Genomic DNA, 21,479 nt, shown 5'->3' with positions numbered 1-21,479 from the left:
CTTGCTGTATACTTCAGGCACGAACTTCTAGAAGAAGCTCGGAGAAAGGGATTACCTTTTGCCCAATGGGATGGGCCCACTGTAGTCGCATGGCTAGAGGTAAGAGAATTAAATCAGAAGACTCTCAATCCAATCCAATTTTTAGAGACAAGTCAAGCCAGGTTCCTGACATCTTCATTTTTCCGGTAGTCTGAAATAGCTTATAAAGAGAATGTTTGCTTTATCTAGGGGCCCAAAGTCATAGCTGTGATTTTTCTCTGATGCTTTCTTGTGACTGTGGCAGAGCAGTAGGCAGTGAGATGAAAGAAAGTTTTAGTAAATTCCGTGCTCTTTATATCTAGAGTAAGTCAAGAAACAATTCTTGAGTAACACTCCTCGGAGAGTTAAGCATCTGCCTGCAATGTAGGAGACCCGGATTTGATCCCTGGGTCAGGAAGATGCCCTGGAGAAGGGAATGGCAACCCCCTCCAGTATTCTTGCCTGGAGAATCTCATGGACAGAGGAGCCTGGTGGGCTATAGCCCATGGGGTCGCAAAGAGTCGGACACAACTGAGCGACTGACACTTTCACGTGTGGTTGCTAGGAAGCATCTGTCCAGTACATTAGTTCAGGGCCCTTCCTTATCAGCAGTTAACAGAGAAGAGCCATCTCCGTATTTTTAGCACTTCTGTGTGATCCAAGATATTTGTAGCCATTCCTTTGCTTGTAGAACATTCCTGAACATGAAGGAACTAGCTAGATTTAGACATTTATGGAGTTTTGCAGAATACACAAACCCTTGTTCCCTTCGGTGTCTAGACTGAATGTTTTTAATGAAATGAGAACTACATTTAGCATATCCTGCACAACACAATGGCCTGGATAAATGAATCAATACCTGATCAGCAGAAGCAGACCAGGATGGTGAAGAAAATACATATTTGACCACAAAGGGCCCTTTCATACCACTTCTCAATAGTTTCACTGCCCCTTCCGTTCAGTTCTCTAATGTGGGCTGTTGGCAGCTGCTAGGATATGCTGATGTCAAGATGAAGGGGAGTAGAGTCAGTCCACCATATCCATGGGTTCCCCATCCATGGATTCAACCAAACACGTTCAATCTGAAACAAATCCCTGGATGAGCCCTGGATAGTCAGGCCCCATAGGGACTCTGCAGATTTTGGTCTGTGATGTCCTGGAGCCAATAGCCCAGGAACACCAAGGGACTGACTGTATGAACTTTTGTTGCTTGGCTGAAGCAATTAGAACCCATTGTTTTAAAAGGTTCAGGATTATAAAATCATTCACCTTCATTATTAATCAGATCCAGAGCTAACGAATTAATCAATGAGGGACAACAAAACTCATTTCAGTTTAAAAAATTATCTTGCACAGATAAATATAGAAACATGCTTTGCATTTTTTTCTGGACTGAGTGAAAGAAGCCTGTGTCTTGCTTTATTTTATTTTTTCATATCAGTCAGGAAATTTTTTAGCTTATTAGTGATCAGAGCTGTTCTTCCAAATATGTCTTTAAAATTACTATATTTTAAAAATCAATTATAAGACAAAATGTTTAAGAAAGCCTATCACAAAACTGAGAGCAACTCATTGTGCAGTTTCTCTCCAGTGAAATGAGCTACAGTTTCACAGAGTTAGCTGCTATTTTGGCAAGTGATGAACAGATCCTTTATTAAAAAAAAAAAAAAAAAACCAAGATTTACTGACATTAAGGGCCTAAAAATGACAGGCAGTGACGTTTCTGCTAATTAAAGCTATCCTGAGCACACAAAAATTGCTCCTAGTCTGCTCCCTAAAGTGACTGAAATTATAAAATGGAATAAACACAGTGAGTGAGGTAGGTGATCCAGGGAATGAGAGCTCTTAACTTTCACCTCCTTTAGTACCTCCTTGAGTGCACAGCCCACTGAGTGATGGATACAAATAAGTCTGATGCTTCACACACCATTTATAGACACCAAGAACTTTGTGAACGTCTAATCAGGGATGGGGGCTTTCCAGGTAGCGCTAGCGGTAAAGAACCTGCCTGCTAGGGCAGTTAAGAGTCGTGGGTTCCATCCCTGGGTTTGGAAGATCCCCTAGAGAAGGACATGGCAACCCACTCCAGTATTCTTGCCTGGAGAATATCATGGACAGAAGAGCCCGGCAGGCTATAGTTCATAGGGTCACAGAGTCAGACATGACTGAAGCGACTTAGCACACACAACACAGTCAGCAATGACCTTGGTAACCAGGTATTGGCAACCATGTATTGGTAATGTTAACCAGTATGGAACTCCAAATATCTTAGTATAGAGGAGGTGAAAAGAAGTGAAAATCATCCAGGTCCAGTGAAGGTATATTTAGATGTTTAGGTATTTTGAACAACTTTAGTTTATAAACTATGAATTCAAATCCCATCTTTTCTCGTATATAATCATATCTGTTAAGGCAAGGTCAATTCCTGTGCCTAACATTAGGAGATGCTGTCGTCAGCCATGCACTACACCTGTCTCCTTTCTCTTATCTCAGTCACAGCCCAGGCCACATTGGATGAATGATTTCACTTTTTAATTCCTCTACAGAAGCAAGCAACCCTTTGACATAGAAGAATTTTTAAAATAAAAAAAAAAGATCAGTATTAGTTATTTATCATCACATAGCAAATTATCCCAACACGTAGCATTGCTTTTCCTCATGACTTCTGTGGGTCAGGAGTCTGGACATGGTTTACCTACGGCCTCTTTCCAAAGTCTCTCACAAGACTTCTGGCAGAGTGTCAGCCCAGGGCCCCAGTCGTGTCAAGACTTGACTTGGAGGGAAATCCAATTCTGAGCTGACTCCGCTTCTTGCTGCTGTTGGCCAGCGACATCTGTTCCCTTCCACGTGAGCATCTCACAGGAGTGCTTGCAGCTCGACAGCTGGCTTCCCCCAGAGCAAGAGCTCAGAGGAGAGAGGCAGAGAGGACCAGCTGGAATGAAGCCCGTCTGTTCATAACCTAACCTAGAAAGTCACATCCCATCACTTTCGCACGTGTGCGAAGTCGCTTCAGTCGTGTCTGACTCTGTGCAATCCTATGGACTGTAGCCTGCCAGGCTCCTCCGTTCACGGGATTCTCCAGGCAAGAGTACTGGAGTGGGGAGCCATGCCCTCCTTTAAGGGATCTTCCCAGGGATCGAACCTGGGTCTCTGGCATCCCTTGCACTGGCAGGTGGGTTCTTCACCACCAGCACCAGTCACTTTTATCACAGTCTTTTCATTACAGTAAGTCTCCAGGTCCAGCCCCAACTTGGAGGAAGTGGGTGATACAAGTGCAGGAATATCAGGAAGTGAGATTATTTGGAACCATCTTAGAAGCTGCCTAAAACAAAGCCTTAGAAATAATAAAGCCAAATCCCTTCCATTTTACAAATGAGGGCAATAGGGCTGAGGTACAGAGGACTTATACAACTCCCCAGGGACAGGGAAGGCCCAAGCCCTCTGATTCTTCGTCTAGAGCTCTTGGCGTTATATATTGCCGATTTATGGTTTCTCTTCTCTTGTTCCTTCACTTGCGCTCACTCTCAGCGCTCTCCCCTTTTGCTCAGTCTGTTCATATCAGCAAATAAAATACCCCCCCCATAGTATTTTAGCTTTTTAAAAATTTAAACTCACCAGTAGGTGCCCCACTTCTTATTCACAGCTAACGACGAGGGAGCGGGCAGAGGGATGGCAAGAATATTCCTTACTAAGCGTGTGTAATTCTGATGCTCCAACTCAGTGCATCCACGCTGGGCTTCACGTGTGTGCTGGGCATTATGCTGTATTCATTGCACTACCAATTCAACTGTCTTTCCAAAGCCTCACAGCAAAGTTGAAAAATCAGAATCCGTAATTTCTAGAGCATTATTCGTTTCGTAACTCTCTTTAATTAATGTTTTACAGGTGCTGATACTGTTAGCCTCTTCCATTAGCCCATCATTTCATTCTCCAAAATGTATTTTCCTATTTAGCATCTAATTGAGCACATACAAATTAGCACATAGCATAGGTAGGTAGGTTGGAAATGTCGCTTAGCCACATTAAAGCCTTTGATAAAAAGCATCAGAGTTCCAAAGGAGAATTATAAATTGAAGTCATTTTTTAAACAAATGTGTTAATTGAGCCTTTACCAAATGTGGCTTGTAGCTGTTCTTCTCCTTAAACTCTAGAGGAGATTTGGTGAGGTGCAGCTATTACATTTATTCCTCATAAATTCGTTGTTAAATTGCAGACCCTGAAGGCTACCTTTCCGATCTTTATTTCCATTACTGCCTAACTGGTTCTTTGAATAAATTAGTTAATGTCTTTGTGCCTCTCTCTGCTCTGGGGGAAATAATAATAGCACCTGTTTCATGGGGTTGTGGTAATAAATGAGTTCATACAAGTAAGGTAATTAGAATACGATCTAGCACATAGCGTTAACGGTTAACTATTGTTATAATCTAGATACATTTTTTTCCCCAATCCAACAGCTCTGGTTGGGAATGCCTGCTTGGTACGTGGCAGCCTGCAGAGCCAATGTGAAGAGCGGTGCCATTATGTCTGCTTTATCGGACACTGAGATCCAGAGGGAAATTGGAATCAGCAACCCTCTACATCGCTTAAAGCTCCGATTAGCAATCCAGGAGATGGTTTCCCTAACCAGTCCTTCAGCTCCGCCAACATCCAGAACTGTGAGTCCGTTTGCACTCCTTCCCTCTCCCAGGGCTGGGCGGACAGCAGCCTCCCCAGGCTCACAGAGCAGAACTGTGGCAGCAAGCATGTCAATGTCAGCATGCATTATTCCCAGGAGATCTAGCTTGCTCTTCATTAACCTTGCTGCTACTTTTAATAGGTTTTCAATTGAAGAGCTGTGAGTCCTATCAGACTTGAAGGCTGCAACCAAAATAGACTTTCGAGCTAGCCTCTAAAGTTTAGATTTTTCTCCCAAGCAAGACCAAGAGTTTATTCTTTCGTGAGATTTTTCATTTTTAATGTAATCCAGCATCTCAAGAGATGAACTGTAGGCAGCAGTACTTTTTGAAGATGTAATGCTAAACTCACTACCTCTTAAGTGGTTTTCATAAATGAAAGTACCTTAATATTTAATGTTTTATAAATACCATGTGAATTACCTGTCCCTAAAACCTGTTTGCTTTTTATTTATAAATCCCTATTTCTCTCATAATTTTGTCCCTGTCTTAATATTAGAAAAGAACAAAATATTTTAAAAAGGAATGCCAGATGACAAATTCAAACATTGAGAAAAACTCGCAAATAACATTCATTCTTTCTTTAATCCTTCTCCAAATTATATCATTTTCTGATAAAGAATGTGATTTCTGATGTTAATTGGATTTTTCTGGTTCCATGTCTTATACAAAAAAAAAAAAAAAAAAGGAAAAATGAGGTAAGTTCAAATACTGGGCAAAAGATAGGAAAGTAAAATTATTTCAATTTTCAGGCATACAGCTAACTTGAATATAACTTTTTTTTATATGGTCTTAATGTATGGATGTGAGAGTTGGACTGTAAAGAAAGCTGAGCGCAGAAGAAATGATGCTTTTGAACTGTGGTATTGGAGAAGACTCTTGGGAGTCCCTTGGACTGCAAGGAGATCCAACCAGTCCATCCTAAAGGAGATCAGTCCTGGGTGTTCATTGGAAGGACTGATGCTGAAGCTGAAACTCCAGTACTTTGGCCACCTCATGAGAAGAGTTGACTTATTTGAAAAGACCCTGATGGTAGGAAAGATTGAGGGCAGGAGGAGAAGGGGACAACAAAGGATGAGATGGTTGGATGGCATCACCGTCTCGATGGACATGGGTTCGGGTGGACTCCAGGAGCTGGTGATGGACAGGGAGGCCTGGTGTGCTGCGGTTCATGGGGTTGCAAAGAGTCGGACATGACTGAGCGACTGAACTGAACTGAGCTGAACTAAACATCACAGTAAATTGGAGAATTGGCTTCATTTTATTACATATATTCTTATATTCCTTCCCAATGCACTAGATTCCAGTGCTAGAAACACAAAGTCAAAATTTTAAAGTGTTTATCTTTCTTATAAAATTCCATTTTAACTTTTTCCTAAGATATATTTAGGAGAAAATATATACTTTAACAAATTCTTATATATAACTTCTTGAAAGTGAAAGAGGAGAGTGAAAAAGTTGACTAAAAACTCAACATTCAGAAAACTAAGATCATGGCATCTGGTCCCATCACTTCATGGCAAATAGATGGGGAAACAGTGGAAATAGTGGCAGACTTTATTTTTGGGGGGGGGGGGGCGCTCCAAAATCACTGCAGATGTTGACTGAAGCCATGAAATTAAAAGATGCTTGTGCCTTGGAAGGAAAGTTATGACCAACCTAGAGTGCATATTAAAAAGCAGAGACATTACTTTGCCAACAAAGGTCTGTCCAATCAAGGCTATGGTTTTTCCAGTGGTCATGTATGGCTGTGAGAGTTGGACTGTGAAGAAAGCTGAGCACCGAAGACTTGATGCTTTTGAACTATGGTGTTGGAGAAGACTCTTGAGAGTCCCTTGGACTGCAAGGAGATCCAAGCTGTCTATCCTAAAGGAGATCGGTCCTGGGTGTTCATTGGAAGGAATGATGTTGAAGCTGAAACTCCAGTACTTTGGCCACCTCATGCGAAGAGTTGACTCATTGGAAAACACCCTGATTCTGGGAGCAATTGGGGGCAGGAGGAGAAGGGGACGACAGAGGATGAGATGGCTGGATGGCATCACCGACTCAATGGACATGAGTTTGAGTAAACTCCGGGAGTTGGTGATGGACAGGGAGGCCTGGAGTGCTGCGATTCATGGGCTTGCAAAGAGTCGGACACGGCTGAGCAACAGAACTGAACTGGTAGCATATTAAAATGTATATAAGTGTTATATACTATAGCTGAAGTACTACTGAAGCTAAAAAAGTAATTCAGAATGTATTTAAAATAAAAGCTGAGAAGGCCATTAAAATAGTTACTATAAACAGAATTCAGATCTGATGATGAGTTTTCCTAAGTAACTTCCAACTGAGAGAGAAGTATCATGACTGGTTTCTGTTAACATTCTCCTCCCAAGAGCAAATTTAAACAAAAATATTTAAAATTCCTAGTCTTGCAAAAGTAAAAGCAACAGAAGTCCCAACTTAAAGATGAAAAATAGAATGTAACTGATTTATATTTAGCATCCTGTTTCTTAAAGGAAAATTGAATAATTAAGCACTATTTTTCTAAAAATGTCTAAGCAAACTGAAGGAACTTAAATCAGAAGCTGTGAAAGGTAAGGGCATACTCAGTTGTTCAAAGAACAGTCAAATGTGAAGAGAGCTGATGAGACCCTCCTTCATCTATTCTCAGTTCACCTCAAAGGCTTTATTTCCTCAGATCAGGATCCCAGGAACACAGAACTACTTTCAGTTTCCTAAACTTTTATGATTTGGGTTGATCATAAGCTTTTTCTCCTGCCTGGCACATTCTTCCCACTCCAGGGTCACTGGCCTCCAATTCTTCCTCCCTCTGATGATATGTCCTGAATGTCCTTCCTCTGAAAAGTTTTCACCAAACTCCAAAGTCTGGGTTTGCTTCCCTACCCAAGTTAATCACTCTGTATACTTACAAAAAGCTATTACATAATTTTCTCTCCTTGATTCATCCCACACTAGGCCAAGAAAGTATATTATCAAGTTTTCCGTAGTCCCTAGGCCTTAACTCCGCAGAAAGCAATGGCACCCCACTCCAGTACTCTTGCCTGGAAAATCCCATGAATGCAGGAGCCTGGTGGGCTGCAGTCCATGGGGTCGTGAAGAGTCGGACATGACTGAGCGACTTCACTTTCACTTTTCACTTTCCTGCATTGGAGAAGGAAATGGCAACCCACTCCAGTGTTCTTGCCTGGAGAATTCCAGGGATGGGGGAGCCTGGTGGGCTGCCATCTGTGGGGTCGCATAGAGTCAGACACGACTGAAGCGACTTAGCAGCAGCAGCAGCAGCAGCAGGCCTTAACTTAGTGCCTGGCAAATTGTAAATAGTCAATAAATATGCATCTTAATATCATGATTTTATAAGTCATACTACCCACCACTACACAGGATATGAAATATGTATGCCCTGATTACCGAGAGAGGGTAGCCATGCTAAGAAAATGAAGACATGTTCACAAGCAGGTTTAGTAGAAGATGACAGAGTTTTATTCCTTAACGTGAAATAGAAGCAGAGTGCTCTGGCATTCCAAGGAGGAAAAAGTCACTTCTGATTAAGGCTCAAAGAGAAATTAACATTTGAAAGACAGGTAATATATTGTTAATTATTAAGATCATTAATATTTTCACTCTTAACTTTTTGATAGAGACATTTACATTCTACTTTCTTTCTCATATTATAAAAATAAATTATTTTTACATATTATTTTGTACTTTTAAAACCCAATAATAGAACATGAATATTTTCCCCATTTTATTAATATTAAATATGTAATGTAGTATCATTGTTAATGCTGCATACCTCCTTTAATTTATTTAACCAACCCCCTAATATGGGACATTTTGCTTATTTAGCCGTTTTCATTATATTTACATACAGTACCATAGTGAGTATGATTGTAGTTATATTCTTACATTGACTGTGGTTATTTCCGTGGCAATATTTGTATAGAGGGCATTTGTATTTTTATTACTTTTGAACCTTAGTTGCCAGATTCTATTGTGTAGTCTTTTCTCCCTGTTTGTCAATGTTAATGACTATATTGCTTAAGTTTACATTTTAAAAGTTACTAGGAAAGTTAAAATGTTTTCATATACTTATTTATTTTAGCATTTAAACGAATTTCCTATTCATAGCTTTTTTCACTTTTCTATCAGATTATAGGAATTTTCATTTTTTTTTTTTTGCTAATATATAAAAGCTCTTTATTCACAGAAGATATGCCTTTAGCTAAATATCAATACAAGTTGCACAAGAGAGAATTTGTCTCTATTTGCTTTAAAAATAATCTACTGAGTGCTTTTTGTAAATATTTCTTTAACTCTATCTACATGAAAGTATTTATTTATTTTTAATATATTTCAAATATGATTTGCTTTGCAAAAAAATTACATGTGATTTTAATCCACTACATAAAGTGAAGATGAAAACATTTTAAAGTCATCACCTAAAATTATATACTAGGAGTCACTCTTTGAAATTTCAAAAGGAGTTGGCTTTTTTTTTTTTTTTAATGTTATCATGTCTTCTAGAACACTGCCAACAATTCTGATAATACAAGATGTTCCGTGTGTTTAGGTTTGGGTTCCTGAGAAAGATGTACCTTGTTCATTCACTCAAATTCTTAAGATAAAAAAACAAGATACTTAGATTAAAAAACAAAAAAACCAAAAAACTGAACAGAACTCTGCCTCCTTCTGTTTAGATGAGATGGACTAATAGAAAAACCTAATGTTTTCATCCATTATTATTATTTACATTTTTTATTTCTCTAGGCCAGCCCTAATCTTCCAGCTTTCTGTTTCTTTTTCCTAAGCTGTTACTATAGTTACTATAGAAGGCCTCCTATATAATAGAATAGAGATGGAGATATCTGATAATTGAAATATTTGGTTTAAGGGGTGTATCATAAAGAATACATAAATTTTTAAAATATTTCATCTTAAGTAAAAATATGTAAATATTCAGTCACTTGCAAATTTAGATGAAACCCTAGGATTTTTCTTTTAGTATAATTCCAGTGCCTGGAGTTTCACATCATGTTTATTTGATAGCTTCATCCTTTAAACATTTTCAACTTTTTAAGTCTGAGTTTCTTTTTAAAGTGATAACTAAGAGACTCGAAAAGCTATGTGAGTGTAGAATTCTTCAGGAAATTTACAAATTCTTCCCTAGACTTTGCTGAAGTTGTATTTCTCATTGATAATGTGTTTTAATATTTGGTCTTATCTAGTCTTTCCAAATTATTCAGCTTAGTGTTCAGACATGAACCAAGTTTATTTAATTTTTGGCTCTATATAATATTTACTTAAATTGCCTAATTAAAAAAAAAAGTGCTGTGAAAGTAAAAAGGTTTGGGAACAAAAACAAATGATCTTTGGTAAACATATAATTTAGCAATTTTGAGCAGACATGGAGGGCATAAGATAAGCTTCAACACAATGTACAGGGGAAATACAGAGCATTTATTAAACTAAAGATTCACTTGGGTAGAGATTGTTTAATGAGATTTCTAGTAAAATTGCAGTAACAGCCAACATCAGTGGAGAACTAAGTGCCAGGCCCTGGTCTAAGTGTTCTACATGCAGTAACTGATTTGAGTCAGACAATGCTGTGAGATGGGTACTTCATCATACCTGTTTTACAAATGGGAGGGATTGAGGAACAGAGAGGTTAAGTGACTGGTCCCAAGGTCGCACGCCGGGCGATTTTGCCCCATAGTCTGTGCTCCTGACAAGTCTACTTTCCTGCTTCCTGCACTCTACCAGTTTTCCTTCTTTTTCACCACATTCTTTCAGTCTACTTTGGTTCCCCTTTACATAATTATTAACCTCCTAAGCCTCAACCATTAAGTAAATAAGGTGAAATATAGCTGTGTTAAACTAGTCGTCTTATATGAGAAATATTTATCCTTTTATAGTAGAGAAACATCAAGTCAGATTAGGGAGAAATGTGGATATAGGCCATTTTAAATGTGGAAAGTAAATTTCAAATTAATTTACTTTGAAGTTCAATTATAAAGTAAAAAATGCTTCAAAATGATGTAAGTCGTTACAGAAGTTACAGCTAGATAATGTTCAGGGTTGTTCTGAGGTCTGGCTGCTTTATTTATTTCGTTTTTCTGACAGCAAGAGACTTATTTCCCCCCAATTACCTTTCATAAGTTATCCTTTAAACTCATTTTAATATTTATTTTTATATCATAACTCTCTCCTGAATGATTTAATTAGGTAAGTGCTTTAATTCTTAACCTCCTTTAGGAATTTCCCTTCTAGATGTCAATTGATAATACTAGCTGAATATTCTACTGCCTCTGGGCTAAGGTAAGGCTAGCAGGCACCTCCAAGGAAACTGAATGGGGGTCTCACTGTCAGTGAGGACCTTGCATTTGTATGATCCTGAAAGTGAGTACTTCCTTAAATGGAGCCCCCTTGACACCTCACCTACCTTATCCTAGTCCCAGCCCTGGATCAGAATATTGCATCATAATTTAAAATTATTATCATCTTTTATAGTAAGAGTATATAGTTTTAGCCTACTTAACAGATGTAGAATCTAGAGAAGCTTAGGAAATGTCCTAGTTGCTGAGAAGTGGCACTGCTAGAAGTCAAACCTCTTGATTATAATTTAGTAAATTTCCAGATAACTAAAATTTTAGAAATCATTTTCTAGGCTCAAATGGTATTTGCCATACACATACAAAATAAATCATTTACTGGTTTGCATTCTCCAGTTCATTTATTGGGGGGTTGCAACATGGACTACCAAGGGCAGTGAGCAAATGATTTTCAGTGGCCCTCAGAAAGCCACAGCCAAATGATATGATGCTTGTCCTTATGCTTTTCCAGGCCACTTTTTGCAGTCTTTATCCTTGGACTCAAGGCACCAGTGTCCTATGTCCTCTGCTTGCTTGTAGCATCCCAACTCTAGCTGTTCTCTAAGATGTGCTCTTTGCTGAAACGCTCATGCTCTAAAGCACCCTTTTTAGAAGTTCCATCCTTGAAGCTGGTGATAAAAAGAAACAAATCTTAATAATTGACTTACTACCCGTGGGCTTGCTTATAAAATAAACTTGTTGAAAACCTCAACTAATGCCTAAGTGGTTGGGTCGTATAGGAGTCATTTTATGGGTTAGTTTTCAAGACTCTAGAGCAGGCAGCGCTCCTCCCAAGTAGGACTGCAGAGCACAAGTGAACGACCAACTTACAACTTTGTGAAGTTTGCCAACCATACCTTAGAAAATTGTCCTGGATTTATGCTCATTTTGCATGCAAAGGTACAGATTAAGTCATAGCTTTGAATCCTACTCACTCCAGAATAAGGTGATAGACTGGCAGATTTAGACTTTAAATAACCTGCGAAAGAGATTATGTGAAGTGAAGTGAAAGTCACTCAGTCATGTCCAACTCTGTGACCCCATGGACTATTTCCATGGAATTCTCCAGGCCAGAACCTGGAGTGAGTAGCCATTCCCTTCTCCAGAGGATCTTCCCACCCCAGGGATAGAACTCAGGTCTCCTGCGTGGCAGGTGAATTCTTGACTAACTGAGCCACAAGGAAAGAGGTTGTGCATGTCTACATTTCAGTATGAAATAATGCCGGTCAGGTTTCTTACAGAAGGAGGGAGATCTTCGTTTCTTGGATTCACAAACAAGGTGGAATCTGTAGACATCACTGTAAAACAATCTGGCTTAAATGAATTTCCTCTCGAGTAACCATCACTGAAGCTCGTGATGAAGAGACGGTACAGCCATTCAGGCAAAGCGGTGTCGTCACTGAGTTTAAGGGGAACGTGACAGATGAGTGTAAAACTCTTCTTAGCAGAGTACACTCCTCAAAATGTCAGTGAAAGCAGCTTCTGCCAAGTGATTTAATAATCACACATTCACATGCAACTTTCTGTTTATAATGAGCACCATTTTTAGAATCTGGGGATAGAGGGAGGGGCTTTTAATGATATGGATGGCTCCTGTGTTATAAGTATATTTTACAGTTGTGTAGTTTTATCTTTTAAGAAAAAATTCATTTATACTCAAAACTCCAGGAAAATGAGAATTCTATATGTATAAATGATACTTATCCTTTGAGATCTTTATGCCTATATGATTTACTTATAATAATGAATATTTACTGTTTCATTGCTCAACCATGAGTAATTCTCTTCTCCATGAGATTTACCATATGTTGAATTATACTCATCAATTTAGTTTATATGCAATTATTTTTTAAATTATATTAAATTGCATTATTTATAATAGAAGCTAAGTTAACATGGTACTGTGTTGGTAGAAAAGGCCAGAGAAAATTATGGTAATGACGTATATTGGGGTATCAATTTTGCTACTTCCAATTCTTTAAAATGAGACCCCTTGCAAAATAAGTAACAAGTAATACATAGGATATATATTTCACTGTACCTGTAGAATTGATGTACTTGGACAATGTTGAAATGTTCATAAAGATATCCCAGGGAAATGGTATTTGATGGGAAGTGGTTCCCAGTGATCTGGACTTTGGTTTAGAAATTGTAAGTCGGTGTATAAAACAAATATCATGGGTTGTTTTTCTTAAAAGGAAAATGAGACTTCATAATAGAATAGTGCCTGCTAGAGGGAAAATTCCCTTTTACAATTCTTCTTCTCTATAATGGTGTAGGATACTGCTGGAAAAATTAGGTAACCCAAGTTTTGTGACTTCTGACAATATTTACTGAAAAGAAACCTTTTATTACATCCAAAATGGCATTCCCTTTCTTTTTTTCTCTATAAGAATGTAGGAAAACAACATATTCACTGAACTGTAAAAGGAAGAGGTCATTTGGGAAAAACTGATATTGATTTCCAGGCAGGTTATGATAGTACTTCCAGCTTTGTATTGGCAACCAATTTTCTCTTTCCAAGGGCATTGAAGAATCAAAACTTTGTGAAGGAAATATTGGTAATAACATGACAAAACACATGTGCCTTTGTTTACTGAAGAAAAAATATTCTTCTACAGATCGAATTTATTCAGTTCTCCATGATTACAAAAAGATGGATCCAATAGCCACATACCTTTGAAATGCAAATTTTGATTAAGCCTTTTTCCTGATTAATAATTACAGAAGTGTCATGTTAAATCTGTCCCACGTGACCTTCACAGCATGCCTCTTTCTGTTTAATCTTTTGAAGTAGAAGCAAAAGGGAGCTGTGAGCAGCCAGCAATGCTGTCTCTTGCACACTATAGAAGCAAGAGCGTGGTGGTGTTACTGTGGTACCATTAACTTACAGAGGCGCTGCCTTTCTTCTTTACCACTGCTTCCTCCCGTGGATCCCCCCGCTCCCCTCTGGGCCTCCTCGCTAGCCTTCAGGCAACGTTTGGGTGACCCATGAAGAAATGGAAAATCTTGCAGCTCCAGCAAAAACGGTTAGTCTTTACAGCTTTGTTGAACATACAAAAACATTATTTTGCTGCTATTTGCATGGAAAAGCTATTTTGTTTACTGTAGAATCAGAGTAATGGGTATGTTCACACAGTGATATGCAATGATTATGGTCTAATTTCACTGCATTTAGACATTTTTAAATAAAGTCATACTAGATTATCATAATGTGGTTAATATAAGAGTTTGTAACACGCAAACAAGTAATAAAGGATTTAATAATATTTATCTATTCCACAACATTGGAAATGTTTGATAGCAAATATCACTTAAAACTCAGCATATTCCCAGGTAATGCATGTTACCAAACCCAATTAAATTTGTAATAGAATGTATAGATTGAATATCCTTTTTAAATGCAATCATTTAGCTTCTTGTACTTTCCCATCTCAGATAAAGAGCTTCCTTCTCATCACCCCCATGAAAAGTGTCCATTTGGTATTAAAAGTACATGCTTAAAGAAATTCGTGGTGACTCATAATTGTCAGCTTTTAAAAATACAATATTATGTATAGTCATTTCTCATTTAAAGCAGCAAAGTTGGGCATGCCATGCATTTTATTATGAGCAACTTATTTTAATTTAGTGACCTTTTCATTTGATTCATGTTTGAAATTGATTATTTAGCTTATGATGAATAGAAATGCCAGTGTTGTTTACTAATCACATTTTTACTCTAGTTTGTTGCACTTGGTCTTTTCTCATTGAGTTTTATTTGTTGCTGCTTGTTGTGGAGACCCATTTCATTACCGCAAAGCTTAACTGGAGGGATGTAGTTCCTTTGTCCACTCCGTTAATTTGCTTTGTACAGAATTTCTCCATCATATGTATGTATACACATTTGTGCATTGTATATTTGTAGGTGTATAATCAAAATTTTTTTTATTATAACTTATGAAAAATCCCACAGTTTTAAGAGTTAAAAAGGTTTGGAATGACCAGATCAAATGTATCATGAAAACTCCATATATCACATGTGTGTATTTAATTAGCCTAAATTAGAAATTACATAGGTGCCCTTGTAGTCGCCCTTGAACTCCTCAGTTGATTACTGTGGATCTGAATAAGGATCTGTGTATTTATCTTCCTGTGTCCTAATTAACATTTTAATAGCAAAACAATTTTGCTTCTACTAGGAAAAAATTTGCTGTATTAATTTGAGATTAATTTATATTTATCTGCTTTATTAATCATTTCCTGCTGCTAACACAGAAAGAATCTGAGGAAGGAAGCTGGGCCCAGGTAGGAAATTCATATGCTTTAAAACAGTATCATTTAGTAGGCTATGAATATATAAAGTAAGAAAACTGTATGTCATAATATTTTAAATCTTCACTTAGTTTAAGATTAGCTTAATCGTGTATTCAACTTTATTATGTTTAATACTATATAGGTCTTTTTAAATCACCATATTTTGCAATCAAGAAGATGACTGTCATTTTACAGCTGGCTTCTTTTGAAAGGAAAATTTCCTTTCTCCTTTAAAAGAACTACAATGTAAACTTCTTGGAAATCACCCTCTAAATATATTTAATCAGGAATCATTTATGTTGGATGTAAGGGGAAGAGGAGAGACTTCAAAAAATTTGTTTGGAATCACCTATCTTTAGGTGGCACCAGTGGTAAAGAATCCACCTCCCAATGCAGGAGATGCAAGAGACGTGGGCTCAATCCCTGGGCCAGGGAGGTCCCCCGGAGGAGGAAATGGCAGCCCACCCCAGTATTCGTGAGAAACCCCATGGAAGAGGAGCCTGGAAGGCTGTGGTCCACGGGGTCACACACAGTAGGACACGGCTGAGTGACTGAGCACACACAAGCTTTATAGTGTAATGGAAAGTGTGTGAGAAATGGAGTTGGAGGGACGTGGGTTAGCTTTGCGACTGCACGTCAGAAGTCACTCCCATCTATTGAGACGGCATTATGAGCCAAACATCTGTAATTTGAACATACAGATATGTTTGTAGGGAAGCTGTTCCTTTTTCAACACTTCTGCATTATACTACTAAACTAGAAGAATTAATGTGTTACAGGTAATGTGATTCAAACTTTGTATGAAAATTTTCAGTAGTTCAGTAGCTGTTTAGTCGCTCAGTCATGTCTAACTTTTTGTACCTTCATGGACTGTATCTGGCCAGGCTCCTCTGTCCATGGGATTTCCCAGGCAAGAATATTGGAATAGGTTGCCATTTCCTTCTCCAGGGCATCTGCCTGATCCAGGAATTGAACCCACGTCTCCTGTGTCTCTTGTATTGCAGGCCCATTCTTTACCACTGAGCCACCAGGGAAGCCCAGATACTACTAGGACCTATATTTAGTAAATTAGGGCTGCATTAGGTTTTTATTTTGCTAAGCATTTCATTTTTTAAGAACACATAAAATAAGAGGAACACCTCAATTTTAATTAGAAACACATGTTCTAATTGGGACTTTGATAAGGATCTGAATGGAAAATATTGTCAAATTAATAGAGAGTAATAATTCTTTTTAAAAATTGCTTTAGTGGCGATGGTTGATTTGGGTTTTATTTTTGACTTTTACCAACAGTGTTTGGTAAGATCAGTTTATATTGTTATATTAAAGAATTAGATTATATTTTACTTTTTGGTCGTGTTCTGATTCTTTAAATACAAAGTCTGTATTGACTGATATCTATAAAAGACTGCATCAGTTTTTATAGAGTTCTGGTTGCATGCTTCACTAGGTAACAACAGAGGCCACAGAAAGCTTCAGCATTCTGCCCTCTAGTCTTCGGGCTCCTCTCTCTCTTCATTTACTGGAGTTTCTGTTTTCACGTCAAGATTTGCCATTACACCACCGCAATATAAGAGTAGCACTGAAGAGAAGGAAATGGTGGCGTACTGGCTGACAGATAAAGATAAAATAAGTTGGATTAAATAAATCTATCTCTACAAAGTCAGGATCTTTCAGCTCAGCCTTTGTTTATATCATTCATTTTTAACTTTTGAATTTAAACTGTATTTTGTATAAAATGTTTATACATACTTTAAGAAAACAAAAGGGAGCATAATGATTCACTCTAGGCAAGGACCGTGTAGGCAAGGACCCAGACTTCCACTTTGTACAAAATAAATCAAATTTAGAGGCTAAATATAATTTCTGCTTCATTTCAATATATAAAAGAATTAAATATCAATTAAAATGATGGCCCATATCCTCCAATTACCATCTCATTTTATTGGTTAAGAAACTTGACTGCTATAAAACAATTCTAGTGTCCGGTTTTTCTACAGACCCTGGCATATGGAGATATGAACCATGAGTGGATTGGAAACGAATGGCTTCCCAGCCTGGGGTTACCTCAGTACAGAAGTTATTTTATGGAATGCTTGGTAGATGCAAGAATGCTAGATCACCTAACAAAAAAAGATCTCCGCGTCCATTTAAAAATGGTGGATAGTTTCCATCGGTAGGTTTTAGGTTTTTTCTGAGATCATTTAAGTGAAAAGGTAATTAATGTATATATTGCTAGAACATAAAGAGATATTTAAGAAATATAGAGCATGTGCTCTTTGAAACATCTGTGTACATCTACTTAGCAAAAATATCTTCATGCAATGAATTGCAGGGACTGTCTAATGTAGAACTGGATGCATATTACATGCCCAAAGTTTACAGAATTAGATAGTACAAAATTCTCATACAGTGTGGATCTTTTCTCCCCCCTGTATCTTTAGGAAATTTCATGTTTCCAATTTGAATCTATGTGTTCATTGCAGAAAAATATTTATTAAGAATAAATTCATCAGTTTCAACTATAAATATATGTAGTTATAAATTAAATAACTTAGGGATATGCTAGAAAAAAATTTGATAAGGAATTTTCTTCTGAAAAACATTTTTGTTTTTATATAAATCTTTCAGTGCTTTTGCTTATTTGTGCATTGATTTTCAGGAAAAAAAAAGTGAATAATACATAAGACAGTGGTAAGAACACAGAGAAGTAAATTGCTGTGATTAAAAATATGAAAATTCTTTTTTCAAGTTGTTTATTATCCAGGGGGTAAAAAAACACTTCTTATAATACCATGTCATAAATGTTATGTTATAGCCTGATCTCTTTGTAAGTCATCTGCAAAACTGTCAGTTATATTATTATCATTTTATATATAGTTAATTATAGTAAATAAATATAAATCTATACAATTTGGCAAACTATTTGCTCACATCCTGTCCAACATTTAATTAATGACTGAAATTAAAACGGTATAAAAATCATATATGTTAATGACATAAAGTTAGGATAAAAAGATAATAATTGAGATTCTTTAGTCAAATTTATCAAAATCTTTTGAATTTTAACAGTTGTTGAAACTATTGGATTAAATTTAGTAGAGATAAATATAATACCATTTTTAAAAACCATTAAAACGCTTGATTGCGAATTCATTATTTAAAAGCAGTTCAATTGAAAAAAAATATGTTATTTATAGTTGACACAAAAGTCTCGGTTCTGGTTAATGGCTTGACAGGGCATTTCTGTACTGTGTTTATTGGCAGGAACAATAAAAATCCTACTCTGTGGTGAGATGATGACAAGAAACTGTATTCATTTATGGATATTAAACTGTGATAGAGTGGTAGAAGTCTAGGGGAAAGGAAGGAATTAAATTTAGATTGAATAGGGAAGAATTCAGATAAATTTACTTATGTTTAACATTTGTGATAGAAGAATAATGTTTGCTCTCTTGAATATATACTTTCCTATTTCAAATAGGTGTAGATTATAGAGTGGGTGATTTATGTCCAATAGAAAAACATTATATCGCTATTGCTCTATAGCACACACTGTGAGGTAGTGAATTCTCTGTCATTGAATGTTTAAGCCCTTGCATTCTGTGTGGTTGCAATAGATTGTTGAATACCAGAATTTCTGATGACACACTTGTGCCTGTTTTGTATTCTTCAGTAGACCAGTTTTAGTTATTATTATTATTATTATTATTATAAGAGAAATGGTTAACCCAGTGATCAGGTTTTTTTTTTTTTTTTTTAAATCAACATTGTTAACTGGCCACAGCCCAATAAAAAATGTTTTGGGTATTAAAAAATATTTTAAAGGAAACAAAATTACTCAAATGGCAGAGTTCTTGTTTGTTCTGAGCTCTGACCTAAAGCAGGTAGTACTTGACTGCATATGACAACCTGCTGTCTTTGTAGCTCAGTTTTCCATCTGACCGACATTGTTATAACAATATATATATCCCCTTTATAGCACAATTTTGCATTATATATAAAAGTCTGGCAGAAATTAGGCAAAGAGCCACTGGTTTAATCTCAAGCTGACTAATGTCTACGATGGTTTTCACATCAGTATTATCTGGTATCCACTGAATTAGTTTAGTTGGGCTAACATAACAAAATGCCACAGATCGGTGGCTTAAACAGAAATTTACTTTCTTAAAGTTCTGGAATCTAGGAAACAGTGTCAGCATTGGTGGTTTCTTCACCTTGACTTGCAGACAGCTGCCTTCTCAGTGTATCCACACGTGGTCTTTCCTGTGCATGAATACTTCCCAGTTTTCTGTGTTCTAAATTTTCTCTTCTGTAAGGACACTGGTCATACTGGATTAAGGTCTACCCTGATGTCCTTATTTTATCTTAATTACCTCTCTTAAGACCCGATCTCCAATTACAGTCACATTCGGAAGTAGGGTGGGTTAGGGCTTCAACACAAGAATTTGGGGGAACATAATTCATCCAATAATAGCAATTAATGTAGGTTTTTTTTTTTTTTTTTTCATTTCCCTCTGATTCTGAACTGTTTGAACTCAGCATTGTTTTACTAAAAATGCAGGGCTTAGAAGTGCATCCAGCATGTAAGAGTAGCCTGGCCAGTGTGTTGTGTCTAAGTGAAGTGAAGTGAAAGTCAACTAAGTCATGTCCAAATGTTTGCGATCCCATGGACTCTTGCTCACCAGGCTCCTCTGTCCATGGGATTTCCCAGGCAAGAATACTGGAGTGGGTTGTCATTTCCTTCTCCAGTGTATGTCTTTGTCTATAATTCTAAGCATTTAAGAAATCACTAATAATCAATCTTCTTCATTCTTGAGGCCTAGAGATTCTTTCTACCATAACCTTTATGTATAGTGTCACTGAGTCCTCTTTCTTCTCTTCAAACATCTCTGGGTTTTGGATTTTCTTTTCATGCTTTTCATTGTCTCTATTGTGACCATAATTTTGACAGCATTGATTCCTCACACTTATTTCCCTATTACCTAGAATTACCTTTTTCCCAATTCCTGTTTTGCTATCAGATTCATTCTTTCTTAAATCAAAACCTTTAATATTTTTCTCCTTTGAAAATTGTCCAGTAATTTTCTATCACCTTGACGTGTCCCACATTATTCTGAATGCATATTTTTCTTAATGTAACCCCTTTCTCCATGTGAAGTCACATTCCTCCTTATTTCCTGACATGGATTCTCAACTCTGGACAGTGGGTCTCACTATCACCACATATTTAACATTTCATCAGCAATCCTATGTTCATGGTGCCCCGTCATCTTTCTCTGCTTGATCTTTAAGGATCAGTCAGTTCTCTGTTCATCCACAATATCTTCTCCATAGGGAGTTTCATTGTTTGTTGACTTTTTCCTTTCGCATACTTCTCTATTACTTAGGAGTTGGTGACCATTTGTTGTTTGCTTCTATATGTTAATACTTAACTTACTCATATTTTTATATTATTTTTCTCATCATGAAAAGGAGGGTAACCATTTCCTATAAATTCCTTCTTGACTCCATAATAGTGACTCTCTTTAAGTTATTTTCAAGTGAGTAAGATGTTCATTTGTCTTCAAACAATGCTAAAATAACTTAACAGAAAACAAAAATGTGGTGGACAACAAAATTCAAGATTATTTTAAGACTATGCTTAATTTATTTCAAAAATATTTTCTTTACTCTTTAGAAACACTGAGTGCTTAGAATAACTATAATTTTATTTCCCTATAATCCTAAAGAATTTATTTACAGATATAACTTATTAGCATATTGTCAAAGAAGTAAGGCATAGTGTTGACTATGCTTAATCATCTACTGAGTAAACTCACTGTGTTTTCTCCTTTTTTTAAAAAAATAACAGAACAAGTTTACAATATGGAATTATGTGCTTAAAAAGGTTGAATTATGACAGAAAAGAACTAGAAAGAAGACGAGAAGCAAGCCAACATGAAATAAAAGGTACTATGTCTTTCTTTCATATCAAATCATAAGTCTTTCTTTGGGGGGGATTTTTAGTTTTCACTTTTATGAATCTAAAATGTTGTATGCATTATAATTGTCATTAAAAATATAAATATTTGACTAGAAGTATCATCATTATTTCTTTTTCATTACTTTTCTGATT

General features: G+C 36.8%; 1 protein-coding gene across 4 annotated transcripts in view; it reads left to right on the top strand.

Moving 5' to 3' along the window:
• The window catches only part of PPFIA2 (PTPRF interacting protein alpha 2), a 472,755-nt gene that overhangs the window by 437,616 nt on the left and 13,660 nt on the right, over positions 1-21,479 (top strand). For 2 of the 4 annotated variants that reach the window (XM_065935476.1, XM_065935475.1), the window contains exons 21-26: positions 18-99; positions 4,473-4,673; positions 14,032-14,094; positions 15,323-15,352; positions 17,362-17,537; positions 21,216-21,313. In XM_065935476.1, coding sequence (XP_065791548.1) covers positions 18-99; positions 4,473-4,673; positions 14,032-14,094; positions 15,323-15,352; positions 17,362-17,537; positions 21,216-21,313 — 650 coding nt within the window. Of the gene's footprint in view, positions 1-17; positions 100-4,472; positions 4,674-14,031; positions 14,095-15,322; positions 15,353-17,343; positions 17,538-21,215; positions 21,314-21,479 lie in introns of all 4 variants that reach the window. The other 2 variants (XM_065935474.1, XM_065935473.1) reach the window with 2 other exon arrangements.

Source organism: Muntiacus reevesi, chromosome 4, assembly GCF_963930625.1.
Source record: "Muntiacus reevesi chromosome 4, mMunRee1.1, whole genome shotgun sequence".
Lineage (NCBI taxonomy): Eukaryota > Metazoa > Chordata > Mammalia > Artiodactyla > Cervidae > Muntiacus > Muntiacus reevesi.
Note: the sequence above shows the minus strand (reverse complement) of the source record. Positions and strands in the feature narration are given on the sequence as shown.